At 40.0% G+C, this 24,756-nt stretch overlaps 3 protein-coding genes across 3 annotated transcripts; 2 read left to right on the forward strand and 1 right to left on the reverse strand.

Moving 5' to 3' along the window:
• Positions 1-1,237: 1,237 nt before the first annotated feature.
• On the reverse strand, positions 1,238-9,353 carry tspan36 (tetraspanin 36). The gene is made up of 7 exons (XM_048243769.1): positions 9,192-9,353; positions 5,295-5,486; positions 5,108-5,182; positions 4,688-4,783; positions 4,266-4,412; positions 2,547-2,630; positions 1,238-2,413 (listed from the first exon to the last, which is right to left on the reverse strand). The coding sequence occupies exons 1-7, from the start codon at positions 9,249-9,251 to the stop codon at positions 2,339-2,341; spliced, it is 729 nt and encodes a 242-aa protein (XP_048099726.1). The 5' UTR covers positions 9,252-9,353; the 3' UTR covers positions 1,238-2,338.
• A 7,024-nt stretch (positions 9,354-16,377) lies between these two features.
• LOC125294774 (histone H1-like) lies at positions 16,378-17,256 on the forward strand. Its single transcript, XM_048243770.1, has one exon. It carries the CDS (start codon positions 16,478-16,480, stop codon positions 17,030-17,032), a length of 555 nt encoding a protein of 184 aa, XP_048099727.1. The 5' UTR covers positions 16,378-16,477; the 3' UTR covers positions 17,033-17,256.
• A 4,122-nt stretch (positions 17,257-21,378) lies between these two features.
• mpeg1.1 (macrophage expressed 1, tandem duplicate 1) lies at positions 21,379-24,356 on the forward strand. The gene is made up of 2 exons (XM_048243500.1): positions 21,379-21,850; positions 22,158-24,356. Exons 1-2 carry the CDS (start codon positions 21,407-21,409, stop codon positions 23,859-23,861), a joined length of 2,148 nt encoding a protein of 715 aa, XP_048099457.1. The 5' UTR covers positions 21,379-21,406; the 3' UTR covers positions 23,862-24,356.
• Positions 24,357-24,756: the final 400 nt, after the last annotated feature.

A 24,756-nucleotide genomic window follows, 5' to 3' on the forward strand; every position in this document is an offset into this window, starting at 1 on the left:
CTGCTCTGTCTGACATCAAATGGTCACCCATTGCAGACCTATTGTATTAAAGGAAATACCTATCCACATACAGTAGTGGCCTTCAACTCATTCATTCAACTCAACATTTATCACAATTCCTTAATGTGGGCATCTAGATTAATTTGTAAGGCCTGCTATTGCATTATAAAAAAGCTGTTAGAGAGCTGTTGCAATCTGGTACTGTCGTTGGTAAATGTAGCTACACCCAGGGGTGGGCAGTATTTATAATACGTATTTCAAATACAAAATAGCATTTTGTCATTTGTATTTTATTGGGTTGAAGAAAATGGCTTTGTATTTTGTATCAAAACACTTTATAGGTGTATTTTTGTAGTTTATAAATATTGCCAAATAATTTTGGTGATGACATCATAAAAGTGCAAAGCAATGAATGTCGCCTCTGACTGGTGCTGACTTAGTAATTTGCCCAGACTTGTTGTGATCAGAATATGGAGATTGAGGAAGATGATCCAGTGCAAGATGAGTAATGTGGTAACTCACACACACACACCCCCTGATCAACAGCTTTACACAGTGCAATATCATTCTCGGCATGCATTGACAATGTCAGAGACTTCATTCCCTATATTATATGTCAGTGTACCATTGGTTTGAAGTCGTTATTTTAAGGTAATAGAACTGCATTGGGTTGCTTTAAGCCCACATTCTGTGGCTCTCAATAGGTTCAGTAAGCAAAGAAAAGCTGTTGCTCTTAAACACGGTCCACTTAACAGAATCAGTGTGCTGAAGAAGGAATCGATTAAATAGACAGATGTGGAAGACTAGCAAAGTGATTTCATGTTCCGTTTAAAAGAGTATTTTTAGTATTTTCAAAATACAAATACAAAAATACACTATTTTATTTTGATACATGATCATGGCTACTGTATTTTGTAGTTTATTTTGATAGACTTAAAATTAGGATATTTTATATTTTATTTGAAAATAAATTGATGTATTTTTGCCCATTCCTGCAAAACCAAATTCACTTTATCTATGACAAAATAAAGTACTAAGAAATCTGCCAATCTTAATGGCAAAAACCAGAGCCGTACAGCAAAAACCAGTATACGGCTCTGGCAAAAACATGTTTGTGCTGCCCCCTTGTGAACAGAGCCTGTCATAACTTCCAAACCTGTCGGAGGTTTGGTGTCTTCTGCATGGTTTTCTATAGCAGTCAAACAAAGACATAAAGAAGATGAGGTGCAACATGAAGTGCATTATAAGGTCATAAAACAGTTTGATTTTATTTAGAAAATAATTTCAGTGACATTCAGACTGACAGTATTAAAATCTAACCTTAAAGTACATTTAAAAATCATTATTGCAAGAACATTAATAAAATATCCACACACATTAATTACGACCTTTTCTGTGTGGAGTTCTTCAATATGAAAATATATATATTTTTGCATTTGATTTCAATGACCTTTTTTGGACAAGACATTATGATTGGGAGTGTTATGCTTGGGAAACATGCTATTTCACAACCTTTTTGGAAAGTATCCAAAAACTGTCCCAGTCGTTGACTGCGAGAGATATCTAAAACTGCAGAATACATTTTCTGAGAATTGGTGGCTGGCTACAAGGAAGTATAACGTGATAAGGCTACCAAACCATATCTGTGTCTGTAATGTTAGATATTGAACAAACATACTTGAAATATGCAGGACTGGCATTACAAAAAGGCCCCCACTCCACACCAAACATTTTCCCGATGTCATCCAAGTTTCCTAACCATATGGTTAAAGTAAAGTGAATGTATTTGGCCCGCAATCTATTTCCAACTGGGTATCAACTAAAGGGCAAAACCGAACTGATAATATGCCAAACCAAGTCATGGGCAAAATATGCTTTCAGGTGACCCAACACCAGCCCTCCTTTTGTGAACTACAACTCAAACACTAATCTAAAATTCATGGATACATGGACAACTAGTCACCTTTCCTCTCGGGCCAGACAGATAGATAAATAGGGTACATAATAAGTCCATCAGTTATTTACAGGAACTCACTGTAAGTAGCAGAGTATTTTTGGAATCCAACGGTCAGCATTGTGACATGAAAATGCTATGGAGCTACGTATCAGACCTATGTGATGTCATGTGATGCGCTCTGTATAAAGACATTTATAACCCAGTGCAATAAAACAACAAACCGTTTCAAAGACCAAAGGTTTCTTCAATAAGGTGGTGTGTGTGTGTGTGTGTGTGTGTGTGTGTGTGTGTGTGTGTGTGTGTGTGTGTGTGTGTGTGTGTGTCAGTAGGAGAGCCTTCCCTCGTCAGTGGTTGGGATCTTCAGAAGCTTCTCTGTTGAGGTCATGCGTAGAACTGCTCGTAGTCATTTCTGCGGCTTCGGCATGTGATCACACAGACACTGATAATCCCAAAGAACTGTGAAGGTGTGCAGACAAACCAGCGTATTAAGTATTAAGTATGAACCACAAACAGACCTTGTATACTGACCAAATACATTTCACATTTCGAAGGGCACAAAAGAAGAGTCGAGAGGCCCAGAAAGAGGTACCTTGACGATGGCAAAACCCAAGATGACCAGCAAGGCGTAACCGGACACACTCTGGAGGAACTTCTCCAGCTGGATTTCACATCCCTGCACAGACATATCATCCATGACTAAGTCAGCAGGACATGAAGAATAGTGATTTCACAAGAAGGCAAATGGCAGTTCAGTGAACAAAAGGAAAGGGTGAGGCTAATCTCTAAGTCTTTTGTGGTAAATGTGGAATCTGATGTCTCAGTGTCAGTGTGGTTAAGGGTCAACATCAGGTGTCCTTCTCTTAAAGCTCACTAAAAGAAATAGGGAGCTATATCTTTTACTCTTATGACAACAATATGAAAACATGTGAAATGACTAGGGCTGTCAATCGATTAAAAAAATTAATCTAATTAATTACATACTCTGTGATTAATTAATCTAAATTAATCGCATATATAATTTTTGCTGTGAAAGTATTTTAAATATTTAAATTCAAATGAATCATTGAATAATCAACATTAGTGACATTAAAGTTAAAAAACTCTTTTATTATTATTTTCACTGTTCAAATAATTGCCATAATAATCTATGATATGAACTAATATGCTGAGGAAATAAATTCAAATGTGCTTCGGGAGTCATTTTTTTTTTTCACATACAAGGCATTTCAGGCCACAGATATAACCTAGGGGACACAATGAAAATGAATAAACACTCCCCTCAATGTCAACACTTATTTCTTTGCATTGATGTGCGACTAAGTATAAGTATAAGTATATACTGCATTTTGATCCTGTGAGGGAAATTTGGTCTCTGCATTTAACCCAATCCGTGAATTAGTGAAACACACGCAGCACACAGTGTACACACAGTGAGGTGAAGCACACACTAATCCCAGTGAGCTGCCTGCATCAACAGTGGCGCTCGAGGAGCAGTGAGGGGTTAGGTGCCTTGCTCAAGGGCACTTCAGCCGTGGCCCACTGGTCAGGGCTCGAACCGGCAACCCTCCGGTTACAAGTCCAGAGTTCTAACAAGTAGGCCACAGCTGCCCCTAAATATAGAGTTGATTATAAGACTATAGAGTTGATGAACTCCGGTGATATGCAAATTCCTTGCTGCAGACATTTTCAGGCCATTTTTTTAAAGTAAATGTTCCAATCAATGATCTAGGCAGCATATTTTCTTCTCTCCTTCATTTTACAGTCTAATTTTTACTGACTAGAACGGCTCGGGGTCAAAGGTCATACGGAATCGATTAATCTGCACTAATTTTTTTAATCAGTTATGTTTTCTCAAATTAATTAATCTAAATTAATCAGTTATTTTGACAGCCCAAGAAATTGCACAAGTCTTTATCAATGGAATAAAATAACATACAGAAGATACTTATGGACAGCATATATACTGCTCAAAAAAATGTAGGGAACACTTCAATCATACACTGGATCGGTACTCCGACACTGTTTGGTTCTGAGCACAAGTAAAATCTTTGAGGCGAGTGTTTTATTTTGCAAGAACTGTCAGACATTCTGTGAATGTAGTTTGAGAATGGAGAAAAGGGTGGAAGGTTTCAAAAAATGTGTTTTAACAATTGTGGAAAACTGTAAGTGTTCCCTTAATTTTTTTTGAGCAGTGTACTATGGCAAGTGTCTGATTCCTCACGCTCAAAGCTCTGACTGGCCACAGCTGTGTATAAGATTTAACAAACATGACCAAGCACTCTTGAAACTTCTTGGGAGCCATTCCTACCTGAGTATTGAGCTGATCTGGCTGGTCTGGTCTTCCGGTACAGGTGGTGGTGTTCTTGCAGCAGGACAGGGGCACGGTGTTGTTGTGAGAGCTGTACCAGGGCATGCTGGTCCAGTCAGTGTAGTTGCTGACACCGCAGCACTGAAGCTGGAGGGTGAAGTGTGGAACATTTGGAGAGTTATTCATTTAATGTGTCAGTTGTTCATTGATGTGTCTAATTGTTCAGTAAATGTACAGTGCAGACAATGCAGACAGATTTTATGCTAAATGACCGTGTCTTCAGATGAAAAGGAATATTTCAGGACCCTTCTGATGCACTTCATGTTTAAACTACTACCGTATGTTGCAGTGCAAAATCACCAACATATTAAAGTACTGACACAACTTCATACAAGTCAACAGATCCAAGCAATATGTCTCACCTGAGACTGCAGAAGGTCCACGGTCCGACTCTCTGGATTCTGTCCATCATATTTCTCAAACACAGTGGTCATCGATTTCTCTAGGCTTCCATTTATCTGTCAAATGCCACCCACAAAATGAGCAGTCACACAATTCTCAACAGGCAGATTGAACTAAGTTCTGTGTCACTCTTAACTTTGAGTGTTGAGGTGCTCAGATTTTGAACTTTTTGTTCACACTTTTTGTTAACAACAATTTATGGTGAAAGTTAGGGTTAATTTTTGTGTTAAGATTTAAAGACTGCACTCAAATTTCAACAAACCATCTGTAAATTCTCTGGTGGCTGACTATAAAAGTGTTGTTTATTCTTCTGCTTTCATGCATTGTCTGACCACAGGTGTGAAAAGCTCTACTGCAAAAGCGATGCTCTGCTCACTTACCCTTCCCATGTAGATGAAACCGCAGACTAAAGCAGCCACTTCTGCTGCGAAGATGATCAGTATGCAGATCAGGAACTGGGGTCAGAAAAGCCACAATGGTCAATGTCTACAGACAACCCATAATATTAGGGTAACAAATATTTGGGGTAATAAATATAGTTTGAAAGAGAACAAAATCCCTACTTACAAAGCCTAACCCGAGCTTTGACTCACTTAAAGTGGAACAACATCCCACAATCCCAATTATAAACATCAGAACAGCCACACAGATGATGATGACCGCAGGAATGAGGGTGTACTTGTCGGCCAGGAAGTTCTCAAAATTATCGACACTTTTGATGACAGATGCTCCTACAAAGGCCAACGCCGCTCCTGCAGCCTGGAAGAAAGAAAAATAATAAACACGCACAGTTTAATAGACACTAGATCCAGCTTATTTTACTTTCAGACATGATGGACAACCTGTTGAGCCACTGGAACAAACTGAGAAAACACCCCACGCCAAAAATGTATTGTATGCTTTCATTTTATATTGCCTTCTCAGGTTCTATCAGTTCCATTTTCCTGTTTATTAAACAATAGGTTTGAGTAGTCAGGTAACCGTTTGCTTCTGTTTCATGCTGAGGTGTGACATGCTCATCCTGTTATTCTAAACCAGATGGCTCTAACTATGCATGCATAGCCTTCACCTGAGGAAGGAAAAACTGTAAAGCATGGCCTTCATGGTCACCAAATGTGACTCCTCCTCCAGTTGAGTGAAAAGCACTTCCACATAAACATGTAGAGCAGTGAGATCATAAATCAATAAAGATTCTTCCTTATCCATGAATGGAGAGTAGGGGTCATCAGCCCAAATAAGGAAATGTTTGCTTTCTTGTGCTTACTCAATGTGTTACTTCTAGTTTAACAAGGCACAATACACACAGTATAGTTTTCTAAACTGATTATAATACATTTTCCAATGTGGTGTCTGAGTTGTTCTTGGGGAATTGAAGGCCTATTCGGCCTGAATTTTTCTCCTCCAAACCACTGGCAAAGTATACTGCATGGGGTGACTTAATATTAACCTCAATCAGAAGTAAAAAATCTGGCTCTAACTCTATGATCAACTCTCGCCCTGATCACATGTGCATTAGTGTTAATTTCGTCAGATGAGACGAGAGGAAAAATGTTCGTCAACAACCTTTTTTTACATGACTAAGACGAGACGATGACGAGACTGCACTAATGTCCTGAAACACTGACTAAGACTATCTTAAGATGCATTATTGTTGACTTAAAAAAGACGAGACTAAAATGTTTTGCATGAAATAAAAACTAAGATAAAATTTCTCTTCCATTTTCGTCTACCAAATGAGAAGACAGAATAGCTGTTACCTTTTCAAAATATTCGAATGAGTTCATGGTTCATGCGCAGCAGCTTTCCTGTAGGCTAGTCTATTTGCTGTTGCTGCAACCCTGTGGCTGCAGCAGGAAACTACATGGAACAAGAACACCGGAGATTTAGGAGTTAGGCTTTATGCCACAATGCTACATACCCAGAAGTTGAAGCTTCTCTCATACATATACAAATTAACATCCCCAGAATGTCCATACGAAAAAAATTTCAGCAAGTAATGTCAACTATTTAACTAGTTACACAGATGATGCAAAGTTTGCTAGCAAGTAAGCTAATATGGAAAGTTCAAGCTAGCAAGTTAGCTAAGATTGAGAGTTTGTGTTGCTTTGACGATATCGCCATCTAGCGTGGGCGGAGTAAAACATTCATACTTGGGTCCAAGACAGTGTTTCTCAAACTTTTTTTCAGATGAAGGACCACTTAACTAATCAATAAAAAGAAACACACGGACCACCTAGCTAAAAAAAAAAAAAAAATAGACCTAGCAGTATATTAGCCTACACAATACTCACTGAACCACCTTGCTTATTGTCTTTGCACTTTGTTTAATTGTGTCAGAGGATTAATATGATTTAAACTGGCATATCTGACATAGACAGTGTTGTAGAACAGTTGGTTCAATATTGCAAACAACTCATCTATATTATATTTTACCACGCCTGCTCATGGACCACTTGGGATAGCTTATGGACCACCAGTGGTCCCCGACCACACTTTGTGAAACACTGGTCTATGAAGATCATGACAGTGGTCCAGTCAAATCTTTTACTGTCTATGGCCAAATCCCAGCCGAGCTATAACTGTAGCTCGACTTACCTGTGCATGTACTGACTGAAAAAAAAATCAGAATGAGTAATTATAACAGTCGAGTAGCCCTGTGGACACACAATATTGTTAGAAAATTGAGATGTGTGAAACACTATTTGACTGAAATGGTAATCAGAAATAATTTGTTATAAAAAAGACTAAAACGTTTTGACTAAAACTGACTGAGACTAAGATAGCTTTAGTTTTCTTTTGACTAAAACTAGACTATAAATGACGAGACTTTTAGTTGACTAAAACTTGACTAACAAAAATGATATTTGAATGACTAAATACGACAAAGACTTAAAAGGACATTTCGTCACAAGACTAAGACTAAGACTAAATAAAAAATAGGTGACAAAATTAACACTAATGTGCATTGTGCGTAAAAAGCCAGAAGATGACTCACATGTTGCAAGGAAATATGCTCTCATGACACACAGACAAAGCAACAGAGGAAGTGTTACACTAAAAAAAGAGGGCCGTTTCTGAGGTTTGAGGGTCGTTCCCGATCACATGAGTCACCCACTCACTCACCCCTCCACAGCACATGACCGACTGTTCTTACAATCAGACTGCCGTCATGGGACCTCAGGATACTATCCCCTTAATCCTTCTAAGAACTCGGATCCCGCAACTCTGATGTTAAAGAAAAAGTCAGACAGCAGATGGTGGGAAATGTGGTTCATCGCTGTCTCACCTCAATAAGAGAGGAATGGACACATACTTTTAGGAAGTCCATGTGCATCTTTCTTATTCTCTGTTTCATTTTCACATTTAGAAATGTCCAAAAAAAAAACTAAAACTTTCCCAAAGTGGTCTTCAGTGCACCCACTAATGGAGATCTAACATGATTAGTAGCTCTCTGGGAGGTACTATCAAGAAACCTGAGAGGCAGTGATGTAAACATACAACAGGATGTATCAACAACAACTCACTAGTTGACATTAGGCTATTAGTTCTTCGTTCACTGTGTGCTGCATATTCTCTGTGGAAAAGGTTTAAAAGGGATTTCCATTTCCCAGCCTCGGGAGATTCAAAAGATTAGGCCTACACCTTAAGGAGTCCAGTAAACAAAATAGGTTGGCCTAACTCCGTCATACTTCATGATTCATGGCACACTGAAGGTTCAAACTGTTGTTAGCCTATTTTAATAAAAATATATGGAAAAACAAAGAAACCCAGTCATGCGAAGAAACGAGGAGAAGAGAGAGTGGGGAAGAGAGATTTTTCTCGAAATAACTGTAAACATGTTTTCATAGGAGGCGAGGATCAGATTAAATTAGGTGCCTAGTTGAAACCAGGGGTATGTGAAACATTGTGTAACAGTTTCCGTAAGTTTTGGACAAAGTAACCTGTTAAAGAGTAGCCTGAAGAAAAGAAAAGAAAACCTATCACGATAAAGCAGCGGAAATACAAAACCAAACGTATCCTACATCACAAATCTGCAAACCATCTCTGTTAATAGACATAACAGACATAAAATGTTAAAGACAAGAACAAATGAAACGATGGTAATATACTCAATTTAAATGAAATAGGCCACCAACTTAAAAACGGAACTAACACTGGGCCAAACAAACCACAGCGATATTCAAAGTATTTCTTCCTAATAAGGGTCTTCAAACACGACGACGGCGGCTTCAAGCAAGGCTACTATCCACTGACCATTACTGAACCGGTAAAAACAGTAGGCTAGTCTACTTCTTCTGAAGGTACTCAAATTGATCAAAGTATCAACAATGCTTCCATGGAGTCGCTTGTTGCTGACTTGGCTACTCAAACAGTCAGTGCGTTTTTCATTACATTTCAGTTGAGCGAATTCGCCTGCCTTTAAATACTTACACATTCAACTTCAATTTATAAATATAGGCTTACCCAAAATATAAGGCTGATGAACAGCAGCACAGTTTTAGATGTGAAGATTCCACAGTCCATCTTTGATCTGGCGATAGACGTTTACAGTTTGAAGAACAGTGCTCTCTCTCTTGTGTACTGAACCACTATGCATGCGCTCACTGCAGTCGATGGTGTTGCCTTACTGGAAACGACTAGTCACATGCTCAGGCGAGGTTGCGTAAATCACAAGCCCCAAACTCGTGGAATCACAATGTAACTTTACTTTACGCTCATTTTATGACAATGAAGTAGGCCTATCACATGGCTACTGCTACATGCAAAAAGAAGACATATACGTATATATACTGCTCAAAAAAATTAAGGCAACACTTCAATCATACACTGGATCAGTACTCTGACACTGTTTGGTTCTGAGCACAAGTAAAACTTTTGAGGCGAATGTTTTATTTTGTAAGAACTGTCAGACATTCTGTGAATGTAGTTTGAGAATGCAGAAAAGGTTGGAAGGTTTCAAAAAATGTGTTTTAACAATTGTGGAAAACTGTAAGTGTTCCCTTAATTTTTTTGAGCAGTAGGTCTATATATAAAAACAATAATAGCCTACCTAAAAATACCATGGACTATTTAATGTAAAGCCAGCATAATGTTTGTGAAATGGTAAAACGTTTAAGCTCATGAAAAATGTAGTAGGCCTATGTTATTGTTTTGACTTTATCCTGACGATCCTCCATGGTATTGGTAAGCTCTACTTGGCCACACAATTTTTATTTGGTATCACAATTAATTGCCTAACTCCAACATCAGGCCACAGTGTTGGACTGCCCCCTTTTCATGTTATATTATTTGTGTTTTTTTTTATAGTAAGCAAATTCTATTTGATTTCACAACACTTTGTAGTTCTGCCACACATGTGCCATAGCCTATAGACTATATATCTGATCTAATCTGAATCTTATTCAGATTAATATAGGCCTTTTCCTTTCACACACACACACACACACACACACACACACACACACACACACACACACATTATATAATTTCTGTTTCAATCAGATTCCAATAAGGCCATAGAATATTCCAAAGTAATGCTCTGACCAGTCATTTAAACATCATTATACTTTCAAAATGTCAGGCTGAGGAACTTGTATGACCAGTTTCACTATTTTCTTTTCAGTAAACAGAGAAAAGCATGTGACATGTCGCTCTTTATCTTCACTTCCTCCCTGCTTGACCTACTATTTCCGTATGAAAAATAACTGGGCTATAAATAATGCAGCTGTGACTTTGGGCTTAACCACCAAGGCTGTCCCCGGGCAACTACATGCAACACTAATATCTCAAACAGGCTTTAGGTTGTTTCATCTTTGTTTTATTGTCTCTTCAACAAAAGCAACTGTGGAAATCTTTAATGAAAGAACTGCAGGTTACAGCTCCAGCTGTTATAAGCACACAAGCTCTTAAAGGTATGCCATTCTAATTTCTGTCCTCAACTTTCTGTCCAGTTCAGTGAATAACTCATCACAGTTCTCTAACTGTGTGTATGCAAAAAAAAAAAAACACAAAAAAAAACCCTGGTGTTCATGTCCTGTAAATGGGGGAGAAAACAACAACAAAGTTGCTTCATAGTCAAGGAGGGAAAAGTGCAATTTGATTGACTGTATATCAACAACCTTTGGCCAAAATCATAGTCTGTACCGGAGGAAAACATGTTAGTCCTCTCCTGCCTTATCTTTAGAAGTGTACATGCTCCCTGTTCCCTCTGCTAGCCCCCAGGTGTCACTGTTGGCCTCCCTGCTGTCCATTATCTATCCCCTCCTGCTTGGCCATTTTGCAAGGCACTCTGATACACTGCTGCGCTAATCACACGATACCCAGTCACAGATCAACACCAGTCCAATAGCCACTTCGCCACTCTCATCAGAGGTGCATTAGTTCAAGCTGTATCAATTCAACAGCTTGTAGTTCCTATAACATTAGTGCTCTAACCATGGGCCAAAGCAAATTCAAATCTTCTTATTTAAACAGTACACACACTGCCTAGAATTTAAGCCAGTGGTAGCACTGCTTTATTTACCCAGTATGATTTCAGAGGGTAAATCTGGATAATGATAACCAAATGTGAAACTGGCAAGTTTCATCTTACTAAACAGTTACTGTTTAACTCTTAGATCCTAGCTCTTCTGGTATGGAGTACATCCATATACCATCTTACCCTCATGCAATCTCTTACTGACAAAGTGAGAGGGAAAAGGTTTGTGGGCATACTGAAAACTAACAGACTGTTTACAGTGCTTATAAAAAGTATTCTTTTTATATCCTTTACTGCTTTTATAAATAGAGTCTTCATCGATTTAATTTGATGTCAAGGTGAAAGCAGATTTCTACAAAGGAATGTTAATTAATTAAAAATATATAATGCAAAATAAGCAATTGCATAAATATTCACTCCCTTCAAGTCAGCAGTTAGTAGATGCACCTTTGGCTGCAATTAAAGCATCAGAGCAGCAGAGTCTGTGTGGATAGGTCTCAGTTAGGCTTTCACATCTGGATATTGCAATTCTACTCCATTTTTCTTCGTCTGATGGCCAGAAAGCTCAATTTTGGTCCCATCAGATCAAAGAACATTCTTCCATTTGACTTTGGAGTCTCTCACGTCTTTGGGTGAACTTTAGTCGAGATTTAATATGAGCTTTTCCACTAGCCCATCAAGTTTTGACTGTTGAAGAACTCGGGCAATAGTACTTGTATACAGAGTTTCTCCCATCTCAGCTACTAAAGCTTTTAACTCCTTCAGAATGGTCATAGATGCCTTGGTGGCCTCCCCCAAGATATTCTTCCTGAACGGTCACTCAGTTTGTGGTGATGGCCTGCTCTAGGCAGATATACACATTTGCCATATTTGATTTCTTACATTACTCCAGGGGATGTTCAGTGACTTCATTTTTTTGTATCCATCCCCTCACCTATGCTTATCAATAACCTTTTCTCTGAGTTGCTTAAAGTGGTATTACCAGAGGGTTAAAGCGCTTTAACCCTCTCTGGTAATACCACTTTAAACAACTTAAGTAATCAAGGATCTTTGGTATTACTGTATGTCTTCATGGAGGAACTGTAGTCAGGTATACTGATTGACCAGTGACTGGACCTTCCAGACACAGGCGTCTTTATATTACTACTATATACATTCAGTGCACTCAGGCAATCTCTATTTCACTAATTGTGAAACTACTAGCACCAATTGGCTGGACCGCTGTTGATTTAGGTTAGTCGCTTTAAGAGGGGTGAATACTTAGGCAAGCGCTTATTTCACATTATATATTTTTTATGAATTAACATTACTTTGTAGAAATCTGCTTTTACTTTGAGGTGTGATTTAGTTGACCATAACTGATTGTATATGTTAAAGTAGAAATTTCTTTCTGGCACTGAAAATCCCCCTGTCTAAAGGTTACCAAGCAGGTTGTGAAATAACAAAGGAGAATACCGGTATGACAAAAGAGACAAGGTGATTCAAATTCTTTCGTGGGACTCAAGGAAATATCTGAGTGAGTGAGTAAGTAAGTAAGTAATTTTAATTTGTATAGCACATTACTTTCCAAAGTGCTTCACAGTAAAAAAAAAAAAAAAGACGATGATTCCAGCACCAATTACAGCTGACACCTCCAGACATAAAACAAAAACAAAAAGTACAGACAGATAAACATACAGACAAAATATAAGTAGCATCAATCCAAAGTCCAGAGGCTCAATGGCTGTTAAAAGCAAGTCTGAAGAGATGGGTTTTTACAGATTTAAAAACAGTCGCAAATGATGCTGATTTGAGGTGTTGTGGTAAACTGTTCCAGAGGTGCGGTGCATGGATACTGGAAGTACGGTCATATTTCTGTGTACCTCAAAGAGCCTGTCTGTAAAACTCCTGAAGTTCGCAGATGACACCACTGTCATCGGTTTGATCCAGGATGGTGATGAGTCTGCTAAGACTGCGGAGATGACAATGAATTGTAGGAGAAGCCCCCCCCCCCCCGCCATTCAGAACGACACAGTGTCCACAGTGGATTCCTTTATAGGTTCCTGGGATCAACCATTTTTACAGGACCTAAAATGGTCTCCCCACATTGACTCTATACAGAAAAAGGCCCAGCAGAGGTTATACATACTTCCTGAGACATCTTAGGAAGTTTAATCTGCTTAAGGAGCTGCTGACCACTTTCTACTCAGCCGTCATTCAGTCTGTCATCTGCACCTCTATCACGGTCTGGTTTGGGGTCAGCCCCCAAACGGGACAGGGCCAGACTGCAACGGACAATTAGGGCTGCAGAGAGCATCATTGGAGCTGACCTTCCCTCCATCCAGGACCTGTACCGGTCCAGGGTCAGGAAAAGGGCACCAAAAATCTTTGCAGACCACTCACATCCTGATCACAAACTGTTCAACCTCCTTCCCTCTGGTAGACGATACAGAGCACTGTTTGCCAAAACCAGCCGATACAAAGACAGCTTCTTCCCCCAAGCAGTCACTCTGTTGAACGCCCAGATATAGCCCCCCCCCCGCCCCAACAGTGAACCAAGTCTATCAACACTGTTCTGCCTATCTACCTCACGTTATTAATACATTATCATTGCACTGAACTGCCTTGCACTATATTTATATCTTAAATCTCAGTCTGTTCTTAAATTGCACTATTCCTTTCCACTGTATATTGTATCTTGCCTGTTGAGGTGTCCGCGACCATGGCAACCTTCACAGGGACAACTTGCACTGCCCTATCCCACCCATAATGTTCTATTTATTGCAAATGTACATACTGTAATTATACTTATACATAGCCATATTCTACTGCTTTTCATTCCATTCTTACTGTTCTGCTTTGTATTATTTTATGTTTTTTATTCTTTATTCTTATGTTAAGTGTATTAAGTGAGTGTTGTACTTGAGAGCAAAGATTAACCAGAGTCAAATTCCTTGTTTGTTTACGCAAACCTGGCTAATAAAGCTGATTGTGATTCTGATTGAACCAGCAACCCTTCGGTTTCAAGTCCGAAGCCCTAGGCCACGGCTGCCCGATTCCATATTTAACAGGAAGCCAGTGCAAAGCCGCCAGTACTGGAGTAATGTGCTCTTGTTTCCTTTCCCCGGTAAGCAATCTAGCGACTGTAATCTTGCAAGAGATGATTTGTTAATTCCAGTATAAAGGACATTGCAATAGCCCAATCCAGAGTGAGCACATCAGAAGAAAGTATACATTGGATCACACCACCCACTTTGAAGGAAAGGTTGTCAACTGAGCCAAACTTCTGAGGAAAATATTGGCTGGTTTGGGGTACCAACAAGTCCAGTCACCACCCTAGAAAATCTACATACTTCTGCGGCTGGAATTGGGGTGCCAGTATAGGTGTCCACAATCTTAAGAGCTTTCCATAAAACTGGTATTAAAAGACATATTATTGTGTGTAGGTTGCTTATGATATGGGTTATTTCTCGATTATGTGACATCATATGCGATATCAAGCTTTATGGCAAGCTCTCGAAGCGTTATATGCGGTGTACAGCTACACTGACAATACCTCAAGAAACACCATCCCAACTGTGAGATATGGCAGTGGTAACATCAGGTGGTGGGGACATTTCTTATGCAATAACAGTGAAACCTTTTAGAATGGAATTGTGCCTTATTAACACCTCTGTAAAACAGATGCCTTTATGGACATCTTAGTGCACAGTGCCATTTCTATGAACAAATGGTAAGATAACTTTAACTTTAAAATGGGAATACACATTTAAGTACAATATATACAGTATGTATGGGAATACTATTTAATTTCACAGAAAATAAATGTTCTTTGAATCATTTACTTTTGTTCAACTACTACATTAAAATGAACAGTAGGCCTACCTATAGGTTACAGCATATGGCCCTTTTTCATGCCCCCTTTTGTGTCACATTGAGCAAGGAAATCAACATCAGAAGAGGGCGCGGCACAGTATACTCTATAAGAAAAATATATCTCCATCAATTATGCAGCCACTCACCTTACTAACTTATTAGCACATGGTGAATGTTTTAACAGGTGTGAAAGTCTTATTTTAAACAGGGAAACATTACAGATCATAAAACCACCAAGTTAAAAAGATTATTCTCTTGGACTCAAATGTGTATTATAAGGTCATTTTGGGACGCCTAAGGAAAGCCTATCTGGTGCTAAAGATAAGACGGTCATCGTGTCAATTGCCGCTGGAGGTTGCACGAGCCCGCAATTTGGTCATCAAACAGAAAGAATCATGTCGTCGACCCCAATAGTTCTAGGCCTATATTTAAAATTACGTATTTCCCCTCCTTTTATCAAGACGAGTGAATAGGGAGACAGACTCGTTATTTTTAAAAAGAAAGGGAAAACACTGAAACAAAAGCAGAAAAGAAAATAAATGGGTTATTTCAACTCTACACATAACCTACATTAATTCGCTGGCAATAAGTCGTTGTTCAATAAAAAAAACAACAACATCATGTGTTAATACTTTTATCCTAGGCTGTGACCTGTTCAATAGCCTCACCAATCCAAGTATTTTAAGGCGCGGTAAATTTGGTGTCTATTTTGGCACCCACCCATGAAGATTCCCGCTTTGTACCAAGTTAGTGCTGAGGAACATAGAAGACCTAGTCTATGTTTACAAAACCAATAAATCGAAAAAATTGAATAGTCTTTGGAAAGGTTTAACGGTTGCGTTGTTTGTTTATAACACATTAAAATATATAATTGTTTATGTTTTAAATTCAGGCGTTAGAGCATAATCAGAAGGTGTGCTTCTTAGGGGTTTTAAAGACAAATAATAGTTGTTATTATTATTTTAAAACAGCTTGTTTTCTTTGCAGAAACTATAAACTGTGTTTAAGAGACATGAACGGAGAACACAGCTGCTTTTTCCTCTTTATATTATATTGTAAAATTGAACTGAAAATAACCAAATCGGCTACAAGTGGACCATGCAAGATCAACGTTTCTGACACATTTTTACAGTTTATGAACAAACAAGGTTGTTTTCATTATTTCAAAGACATCGACAGCATGGTGCATTCTTTGCGCATACAGTTGATCCCATTATTTGTCATATTTGAGCTTTCTACACACAACAAGAAAATGTTTAATTGAGTAAAAAAACACAGCTTACATTTTATATTAAAAGAGGCGCGCTGCGGCAGGGCACTTGAGTCTCCAAGGTTCTCATTGTCTTTATTTTTGGTGAGGTTGCGCTCCCACCCACTCATTCTGTGTCCTCCTCTAGAACTTGTCACTTGACCAACCATGTCAGGAGTGCCTCCGGCTCCAGCCGCTGCTCCGGCAGCCAAACCAGCAAAGAAAAGGTCCACAAAGCCTAAGAAAACCGGACCCACTGTGTCCGACCGTATCCTCAAGGTGGTGGCTGCATCTAAAGAACGCAGTGGTGTTTCTCTCGTCGCTCTGAAGAAGGGTCTTGCAACCGGTGGCTATGATGTTGTGAAGAACAACGCGCGCATCAGGCTTGCAGTGAGACGCTTGGTGACCAACGGAAGTCTGCTTCAGAAAAAAGGCACTGGGGCCTCCGGGTCTTTCAAGATTGGCAAGAAACTGGTGATTAAGAAAAAGACTGTAAAGAAAGCCAAGAAGCCAACGGCCAAGAAGGCCAAAAAGGCCAAGAAGGCTAAACGGACGACAGCAACTAAAGCAGCAGGCACGCCAAAGAAGCGCAAGAGGAGGTCAAAGAGTCCGAAGAAGGCTAAGAGACCAGCGGCAGCCAAAAAGCCGAAAAGTCCCCGAAAGGCTAAGCCTAAGCGCAGAGTGTCCAAAGGGAAATCCAAACGGGCTGCAGCTAAGAAGTGAATGCGGTGTCTACCTGGACTCTCTTTACAACTAGCGCAGAGGGTCATATAATATTTTGTCCAAAGCTGCAAATACATTTTGCAGACCTTGCTTCAAATTTTCAATGTCTGGACTTGCTGCTTGCTTTTATACCTTTTTAACATATGCATTAGGCTATTTGCAAAGTTCAGGTGCACATTTAACTTTGAAGATTGCTTGTAAAATAAAATGATTAATTTCAGAAATTCTTGATTATTTTGTTTGTTTGTTTTGGACTAAAGAGGTAATGCAACACACAGTTAAAAGTCCTGCAATAATTATATTAACTCTTTAGACGTTTATGCATTAAATCTGGTAAGTTAAAGTAGGCCTATGACTTTACCTTTACAGTAAAATAGATTAAGCTCATAAGATTAACATCAGCATTTTCATCCTGCTGGGCGTAATACTGTGCTAGTCACATGTTCATAAAAAAGCTGTTTCCATCAAATAGATTCAGATATGTTTAGTCTCTGTCCAGATAAATCTGTCTGTGTGATTGCACATTCTAAAAACTAAAATTAATTTTCGAGACAACATACGATCCGATCCACATTGCTTATCCCTACGTTTCTTTATATGATAGAATAATACTGTGGCGATATAGGACACCCCCTACACTGCTCATTTGGTTACAATGGTAGCAGAGAGGATAATCTAATATTCGCATGGCGCAAATTAATGTTCGCGCTGTTAATTTCCCTCCTGTTTTGTCCCGCTCAAATTAATCATATCACGCCAAAACCTGTATAAGTGCGATACAGAGCATTCAGGTCTTTCAGCACCTCTACGCCCAAAACAAAAACACAGATGAACCCACGCGCGCCTTTTCAGTTTCACTCGACGGTAGGCTATGACATTTATAACTTGTAGCAAGCCAAGCCACCGATTTTGCAGCTAAAATATGCCTACAACAAATGTGTTTTAACAAAATTGTTCATACGCACACACACATATCTTCCCTGCGTGCATGCTTAGCCTAAAGAGGTACTCTATTAAGGCGCTTCCCAGCAAACGACCATGGATTGGATTGGGTTTGGGTTGGATTACAGTCGTTTAGACAGCGCTAGTAAAAAAACGTTGCCCTTGGTGACGTAGGCTAAAATGTAAAAGCTGAGTCTTGAGGTTCTGGGGAGGGGCACAACACTGCCTGTAGGCATGACGTGTGTTTTTATCTTCCATTTACATTAATGTGTATCTGCATAAACATAAACCGATTCTATTTGTTTTACTTACCTTTACTATTCATTTGAAGATGTGCAGCCCCAACATTGACGGTAAAGCACCTTGGACAGCGCCATTTAGAGTGACGTAATGTGCAAACACCATTTCAAACAGCGGACAAAAAAGTCGGGCTGAAGATGTGTAAAATGTGGTCCAAAATAAAAGTCACTTTAGGCCTACTCTTTTATCATTTACACACAGACATTTTATTTCTAAAAACCCACACCAAATACACATGATTCACCATTACAATATGTTGCCTGAAATTTCAGAAACCTGACCAGTAACAGTTGGCATGCACTTTAACTTTATTTATTTACTTATTTATTTATTTATTTATTTATTTATTTATGTATTTATTTATGCTATTTATTTATTCTACCACAGACAGTAACTGGTATGATCAGAGCACATCTGTAGGACAGTTGAACTTGAAGGTTGTAGGCCTACCTAAACCGAGCTCTTTAGAACTCTTGGTGCTTTCGCTATCAAGACTTTGCTGGCTGTCTCAAAAGTCAGTGCCAATTTCGTCCTACCAATTTCTTTATGATAGGGTTTAGTTTTCATGCTGGATGAGAGAAATCTACAAAACCTGCTGTCTGAATGTGCAGTTTTGCGCTCAATTCAAGAAATGCTGCCACCTGTTGTCTATAAGTGTATGACACAGTGGCGTAGCGACGGACAGAGTCAGAGTGCGCGATCTGCCTGTGCAGTCATCAGGAAGAAGTGACAAGTGGCTGCTTAAATTGATTATAAAACACATAACTCTTTTGACGTTTTATCATGGTGGAGAGAGCATGGTCGTATATTTCCTAATATTTCTCTGATTGCGAGATCCCTGTATCCAGCGCTGCAAGCGGGCACGATTTCTCCTGCTGGATATGCATGGGCATTCAATCTTGCCCTCAAAGAAAAATGGACAGTCCCACGTCGTATGCGTATAGTATAAAGTTCAACAGGCTAATGCATAAGCCGGTGTATGTAGCCACATGCAATTGTTTATGTAGTTTAGGTAATTGCGGAAACTATAACGGCTTGATTTGCACACAATGACCGAATCATTTATTTAATGTAGGCTATACTACCTGGACACTGCTGTTGACTTAACTCTGTTAACTGTATTACGTTTAGTGATGTGTGTGAAGTGTGTAAAGTGTGAAGTGAGGAGTGTTGTATTGGGGTTGCTTACATTTTTATCATGTAGGCTAGGCCTGTTTACTTCAGCTGAAGTTGAACTTGGTCTTAAACGTGTCTGATGTGATAGACTGATTTTAATTCGGGTGCGGGTCGGGTGTCGGTTCTATTTTATGCGGCTCGGCTTGGGTGCATGCTGAATTTAATTAACCCTGTAGTCGGAAAATGGAAAACGGGCGCGGTTTTAAGCATGGCGGGTCGGGCGGGTACGGATTTACAAAATCGCGCCCGTGCAGGACTCTGGCGTGTGCCTGGGGCATCTAAAATATTTTCGGCTTTCACGCCTACCATTACTTCATCCGATCTTCATTCTAACCTGCTGCGATCTCAACACAAACCAACCATATCTGATTCTAGCAAGCCAAACATGAATAGCTTACACAAACATAAATAGCTCACTTCGGGCACTCGTTAAAAGTTGCACGGTGGAGCGTTTGTTTTTCACTGTTACCGCGTTTAGACACCCATCAGGTCCTGAATGCACACACGGCGGTTGAATAGCTTAGCCTTACTGTCTTTTGAAAGAGAGTTGACGGAAAGTCTAGACATAATGAAATTGTTTACATGTTTAAATTCAAGCCCCGCCGTATTGCACTGAAGCCTCACATTGCATGTCAAAACGCCGCCAGCGCGCATTATTCCCCATCGGAGACCCTGAACTGACTGTGTTTACGCAGCAAATTAAGAGGAAAGTATGTGCTGGTTACTCCTGTCCCTCGCTGATCAAGGTTCTTGATGTCTGTCCAGGATGGCTGTCTGAGTTTTTATTCTGCCTTAAAATAGGCTACTTTATGGCCTTTTTTCTACTTATATCTTCATTTAAGTTTGAAAATGATTCATGGTGCAGTAGGCTACTGAAAGAGAATTAGCCTATTCTTGCGAGTAGAACATTTTAATGCGGTTTTTGATTGTCATTATGCCATCACGTTAATTTTGAGAGCACTACAGAGGCTATACAATTAAAGTAGTTTTTTACATTTTCAGATCATTTGCGTGCCACCTGACCATGTCTCTGTGTGCCTGACTTTCAAGAGTTTTCACTTTCAAAAGTTTTAACGTCAAAAACGTTTACTTCCCCAAGAGGGAACTTCCCAATGCCAATCCGCCCCTGTCCAAAATGGAATCTTCAACGTCCACTATGGCAAACCCTGAATCTGCACGCACTGAAGAAGGTCTGAGGATCAACACGTTTGTAGCTTTAGCTTGATGGATTAAACACTTAATTTATTTATTTTTTCAACGACAAATAATGGTGTGCGAGTTTTTTCTTGATTGAATGTTACAAAGCCCTGAATCTGAAAATATCATGTATGGCAAATGTAACGTAATTTGCCCAATGAACAATCAAGTAGACTAGTGGATATCTGAAATGACAATTGTGGGTAAAGACATTGTGGATTTCTGCATTGTGTATTTCACTAATGCAAATGGAATTCGTCGCCCTGAAGAAGGGTCTGCAACTAGCAGCTATGATGTGGTGAATGTGATGTGACCATTGACTGGTTTATTATATGTCTATGGATGTGACAGCATTGTATCATCAGGTTATCTTTGGAATGATGACAAAGTTCTAAAGTTGTGACGCTTATACAAGGATACAAGGATACAAGGAAGTTTACTGTCACATGCATAGGCCCTATAGTTACTGGAAGTAAGAAATGCAGTGAAATTATTAAATGAAGTAAAAAAAAATGCAGTGGACTAAGCCTTTTGAGCTCAGAAGTGTGACAGAAAATAACAGCACAATCAAGAACAACTAGAAAACTAGAAGTCCTTAAAGCGGAAGCGATTGATAGGCGCATAGATCATTTCATGATGTGAAACTAAAAAATAAGACACGAGACCGAAATGACTACGTGCCATTGTCTTGTGACGTGTGGGAAGCACGGACGTATTTATACCTTGCACCAACTTAGAGGGTTGTGGTTACAGGACATCATGGCTCTCCGACTACAACTGTGCCTTATCGTATCTCTCAGTTTTATTAGTGCTCATCCACTCTCCCGCCAAAGCAATGGTTTACGCGACTGCCGTCAAACCACAACAATCCCTGCTCTAGAGGTGTTGCCCGGTGGTGGCTGGGATAACCTCCGTAATTTGGACATGGGAAGAGTGATGAACTTCAGTTATTCCCAATGCCAAACCACAGAGGATGGAGTCTATCTCATACCTGATGAAGTGTTCGTTATCCCACAGAAGGTGAGCGGGGTGGAGACCAATTCGGATATGATCTCTTCGTGGCTCGACCAACACAGTACCACCTCTCACTCAATCAACGCAGATGCTTCTTTCTTCTCCGTCCTCAACGCAAAATACTCCTCAGAGAATCAAAGAATGAAGACTCATCAGGTCCGAGAGACTGCTGTTACTGCCCGTGTACAGGTAGGTGTGCTATCGTACAACTCAATGGGAGATGCATATATGTGTGTGTGTGTGCACCTGTGGTCCTATTTGTGATGCACAGGCACTCCAAAATCCAGATATCAGAAATTGGCACATTGTTCTTTTGAATCATTGTTCGGTTTATCGGTTTAAACATCACATGATGGTAGAATATATGCAAAATACAGGCTTTCGTTCAATTGGAACTTTCCTATATGTTGCAGCGCAGCACAAACACGCGCATATCACAACAAGATTGTCTTAACCAAACCACAAATTGAACACCCTTATATTCAACTCTTTCTAGGTGCGGAACCATATCTACACGGTGAAGACGTATCCAGACTTTACTCTGGATTCCCGATTCGCCCACCAGGCTGAGGAAATTGCCGATGCTATCGAAAACAATCAAACTAGGCAAGCAGCTTACCTGTCAGAGAGGCTAGTCCTTGACTACGGCACTCACGTGATAACCACCCTTGAAGCCGGTGCCACTTTGGTGCAAGAGGACTATCTCAGGGCATCTTATGTTGCCGACAGTGACTCTTCTAAGTCTACAGTGACGGCTTCTGCCGGATTTAACTTTTTCAATAAAGTTAGTTTTAACATTGGCAGCAAGGACTCTTATGAAACGTCAGAAACTCGCAGTTATGAGGGAAACGTGACGTACTCCCTGACTCAGAGCCATGGTGGGACTTTGTTCTACCCTGGCATAACTTTGCAAAAATGGCAGGAAAGCACCCTCAACAACCTGGTAGCTATAGATCGTGCAGGAATGCCGCTGCATTACTTTCTTTCCAAGGCGGCGTTTCCTGACCTTCCCGAACCAACCGTGCGTAAACTGGCCATATCTGTGCATAAAGCTATAGATCGCTACTACAACATCAATACGCGGCCAGGGTGTGTACAGCAGGACTCTCAGAATTTCAATTTTCAGGCAAATGTAGATGATGGTAGCTGTGAGGGCGCGGCAACTAACCTGAGCTTTGGTGGTGTCTACCAGCAGTGCACCCAGCTCACACAAGATGCAGGTCCGATTTGTGATGCACAAGCTCAGAAAAACCCAGACACTGGTGATTACACCTGTCGTGAGCCCTTCACACCTACCTTCTTACAATCTCAGGAGGTGGAGGAGGGATATAATCACTATGAATGCCATAGGCACTGCCATAGCTGTTGGTTGTTTTTCACTTGCTGCAAAAAGGTGTGTGGTGATGCGTACTATGTCAGACGTGCCAAAGTTGATACTTACTGGTGCTCTGCAAACACAGTAACACAACAGTATTCTGGCTATCTATTTGGGGGGCTCTATGGCCCATCGCTACTGAACCCTTTAACCAAATCTAAAAGCTGCCCTCCCAACTTCCTCTCTCTAAAACTGCTTGCCAACGGACTGATGGTGTGCCTGAGTAATGACTATGAGGCAAGCACTCGATTTGCAGTGCCTTTTGGGGGATTCTTCAGCTGCAAGTCTGGCAATCCGCTCATGAAAGGCCACTCTCGCTGTCCGCCAAAATTTAGCCAGCACCTGGCTGCCATAAGCGACGGGTGTCAAGTGCTCTACTGCGTCCAGTCAGGTATTTTCACTGGCGGGCAGTTGCTGCCCATTCACCTTCCTCCTTTCACCCTCACTCCGGTCACCTACATGGTGGCCACCAACACTGTGGCTGTTATGACTGAGGGGGACAAGGCCTGGATACGAGTTGGAGACACAAAGATGTGGAAACTGGCCGACGCAGATGAGATTCAAAAGGTATCAAATGAGATGAACAACTCTGCGATGTCTGGAGGGGAAAAGTTTGGTGTTGTTGTTGGTGTTCTTGCGCTGGTTGCCCTGCTAGTTGTAGGTGTGGTTGTTGTGAGGAGGAAGAGGAGAATAACTATGCCTCTGATTGGCAGTGGGTATGAGGTGATCAGGGGCGAGGGGCAAAGAGAGGCAGAGGCAGAGACCCCGGCTGAACCACAGTGTGAGGGAGAGAATGACAACCCAACCCAGGCCCTGCTCCCATAACTCCCCAGGGTATTAGTCTCCATGTCAGGGTTCACGCAAGAAAAAAACAGGGAAAGTCAACAGAGAAAGGTGTCATGATTTCTTTTCTTTACTATATACGTATTATTGTATTTTTGTAATAATCAAAACTGCTATTAAGGGTCGGCTACATTAAGATTTAAGCTTGACTAAATTTGTCTGTTTAACAGCTGGGTGTGTAAGCTGTAATAACTTGTATTATTAAAACAAGAGGAACACCCATTTCAAATGATTTGATTTTTAAAGAATGCAATGTTGTTTTTCTTTTCTAAATGTTTTGATTGTCAGAGGAATGGAGAGAATATGCCACAATCAGTGAAAGGCTAACACAAGATAATACATCTTATACTGTGTGGCTATTTCATATTCTTTCTCAAATATAAACCTACTTTTGCACATTTCTTGCACATGTTCCTATAAGTGTTCATTTTATCGATCTTTGCACAAGCACTGAAATAAACTGTTTATTTTCCAGAATGTGTGATAATGTGTAAAATTTTTCCCAGTGTTTTAGTTACATTAGTGACATTCTGAATGAATGAAACCTTTCTGTTAGTTCTTGTGATCAACCTATACATACACTTTTGATAGAAATTGATTGTATTCACCACTGTGGAATACATTTCAAGCAGCATTGAATGTCATTGTGATTAAATGTTCATACTTGATATTAAATGTATAACAAAGACAACTTCTTGACTTTAAAGGTAGAGTTTCCAGGGAAAAGCCATATCTAACAGGGGCAAATGAAAAAGAAAAGGCTAAAATGGACTTAACAACACAGGCCCCGGACACGCAGACAATTGAAAAAGATCATAGGGATGGATAAAACCATCAAATCATAAAGTACAAATGTAAGTTGGGGGGCAGAGCAAAT

The sequence above is a fragment of the Alosa alosa genome, chromosome 5, assembly GCF_017589495.1.
Source record: "Alosa alosa isolate M-15738 ecotype Scorff River chromosome 5, AALO_Geno_1.1, whole genome shotgun sequence".
In the NCBI taxonomy this organism is placed as follows: Eukaryota; Metazoa; Chordata; class Actinopteri; order Clupeiformes; family Clupeidae; genus Alosa; species Alosa alosa.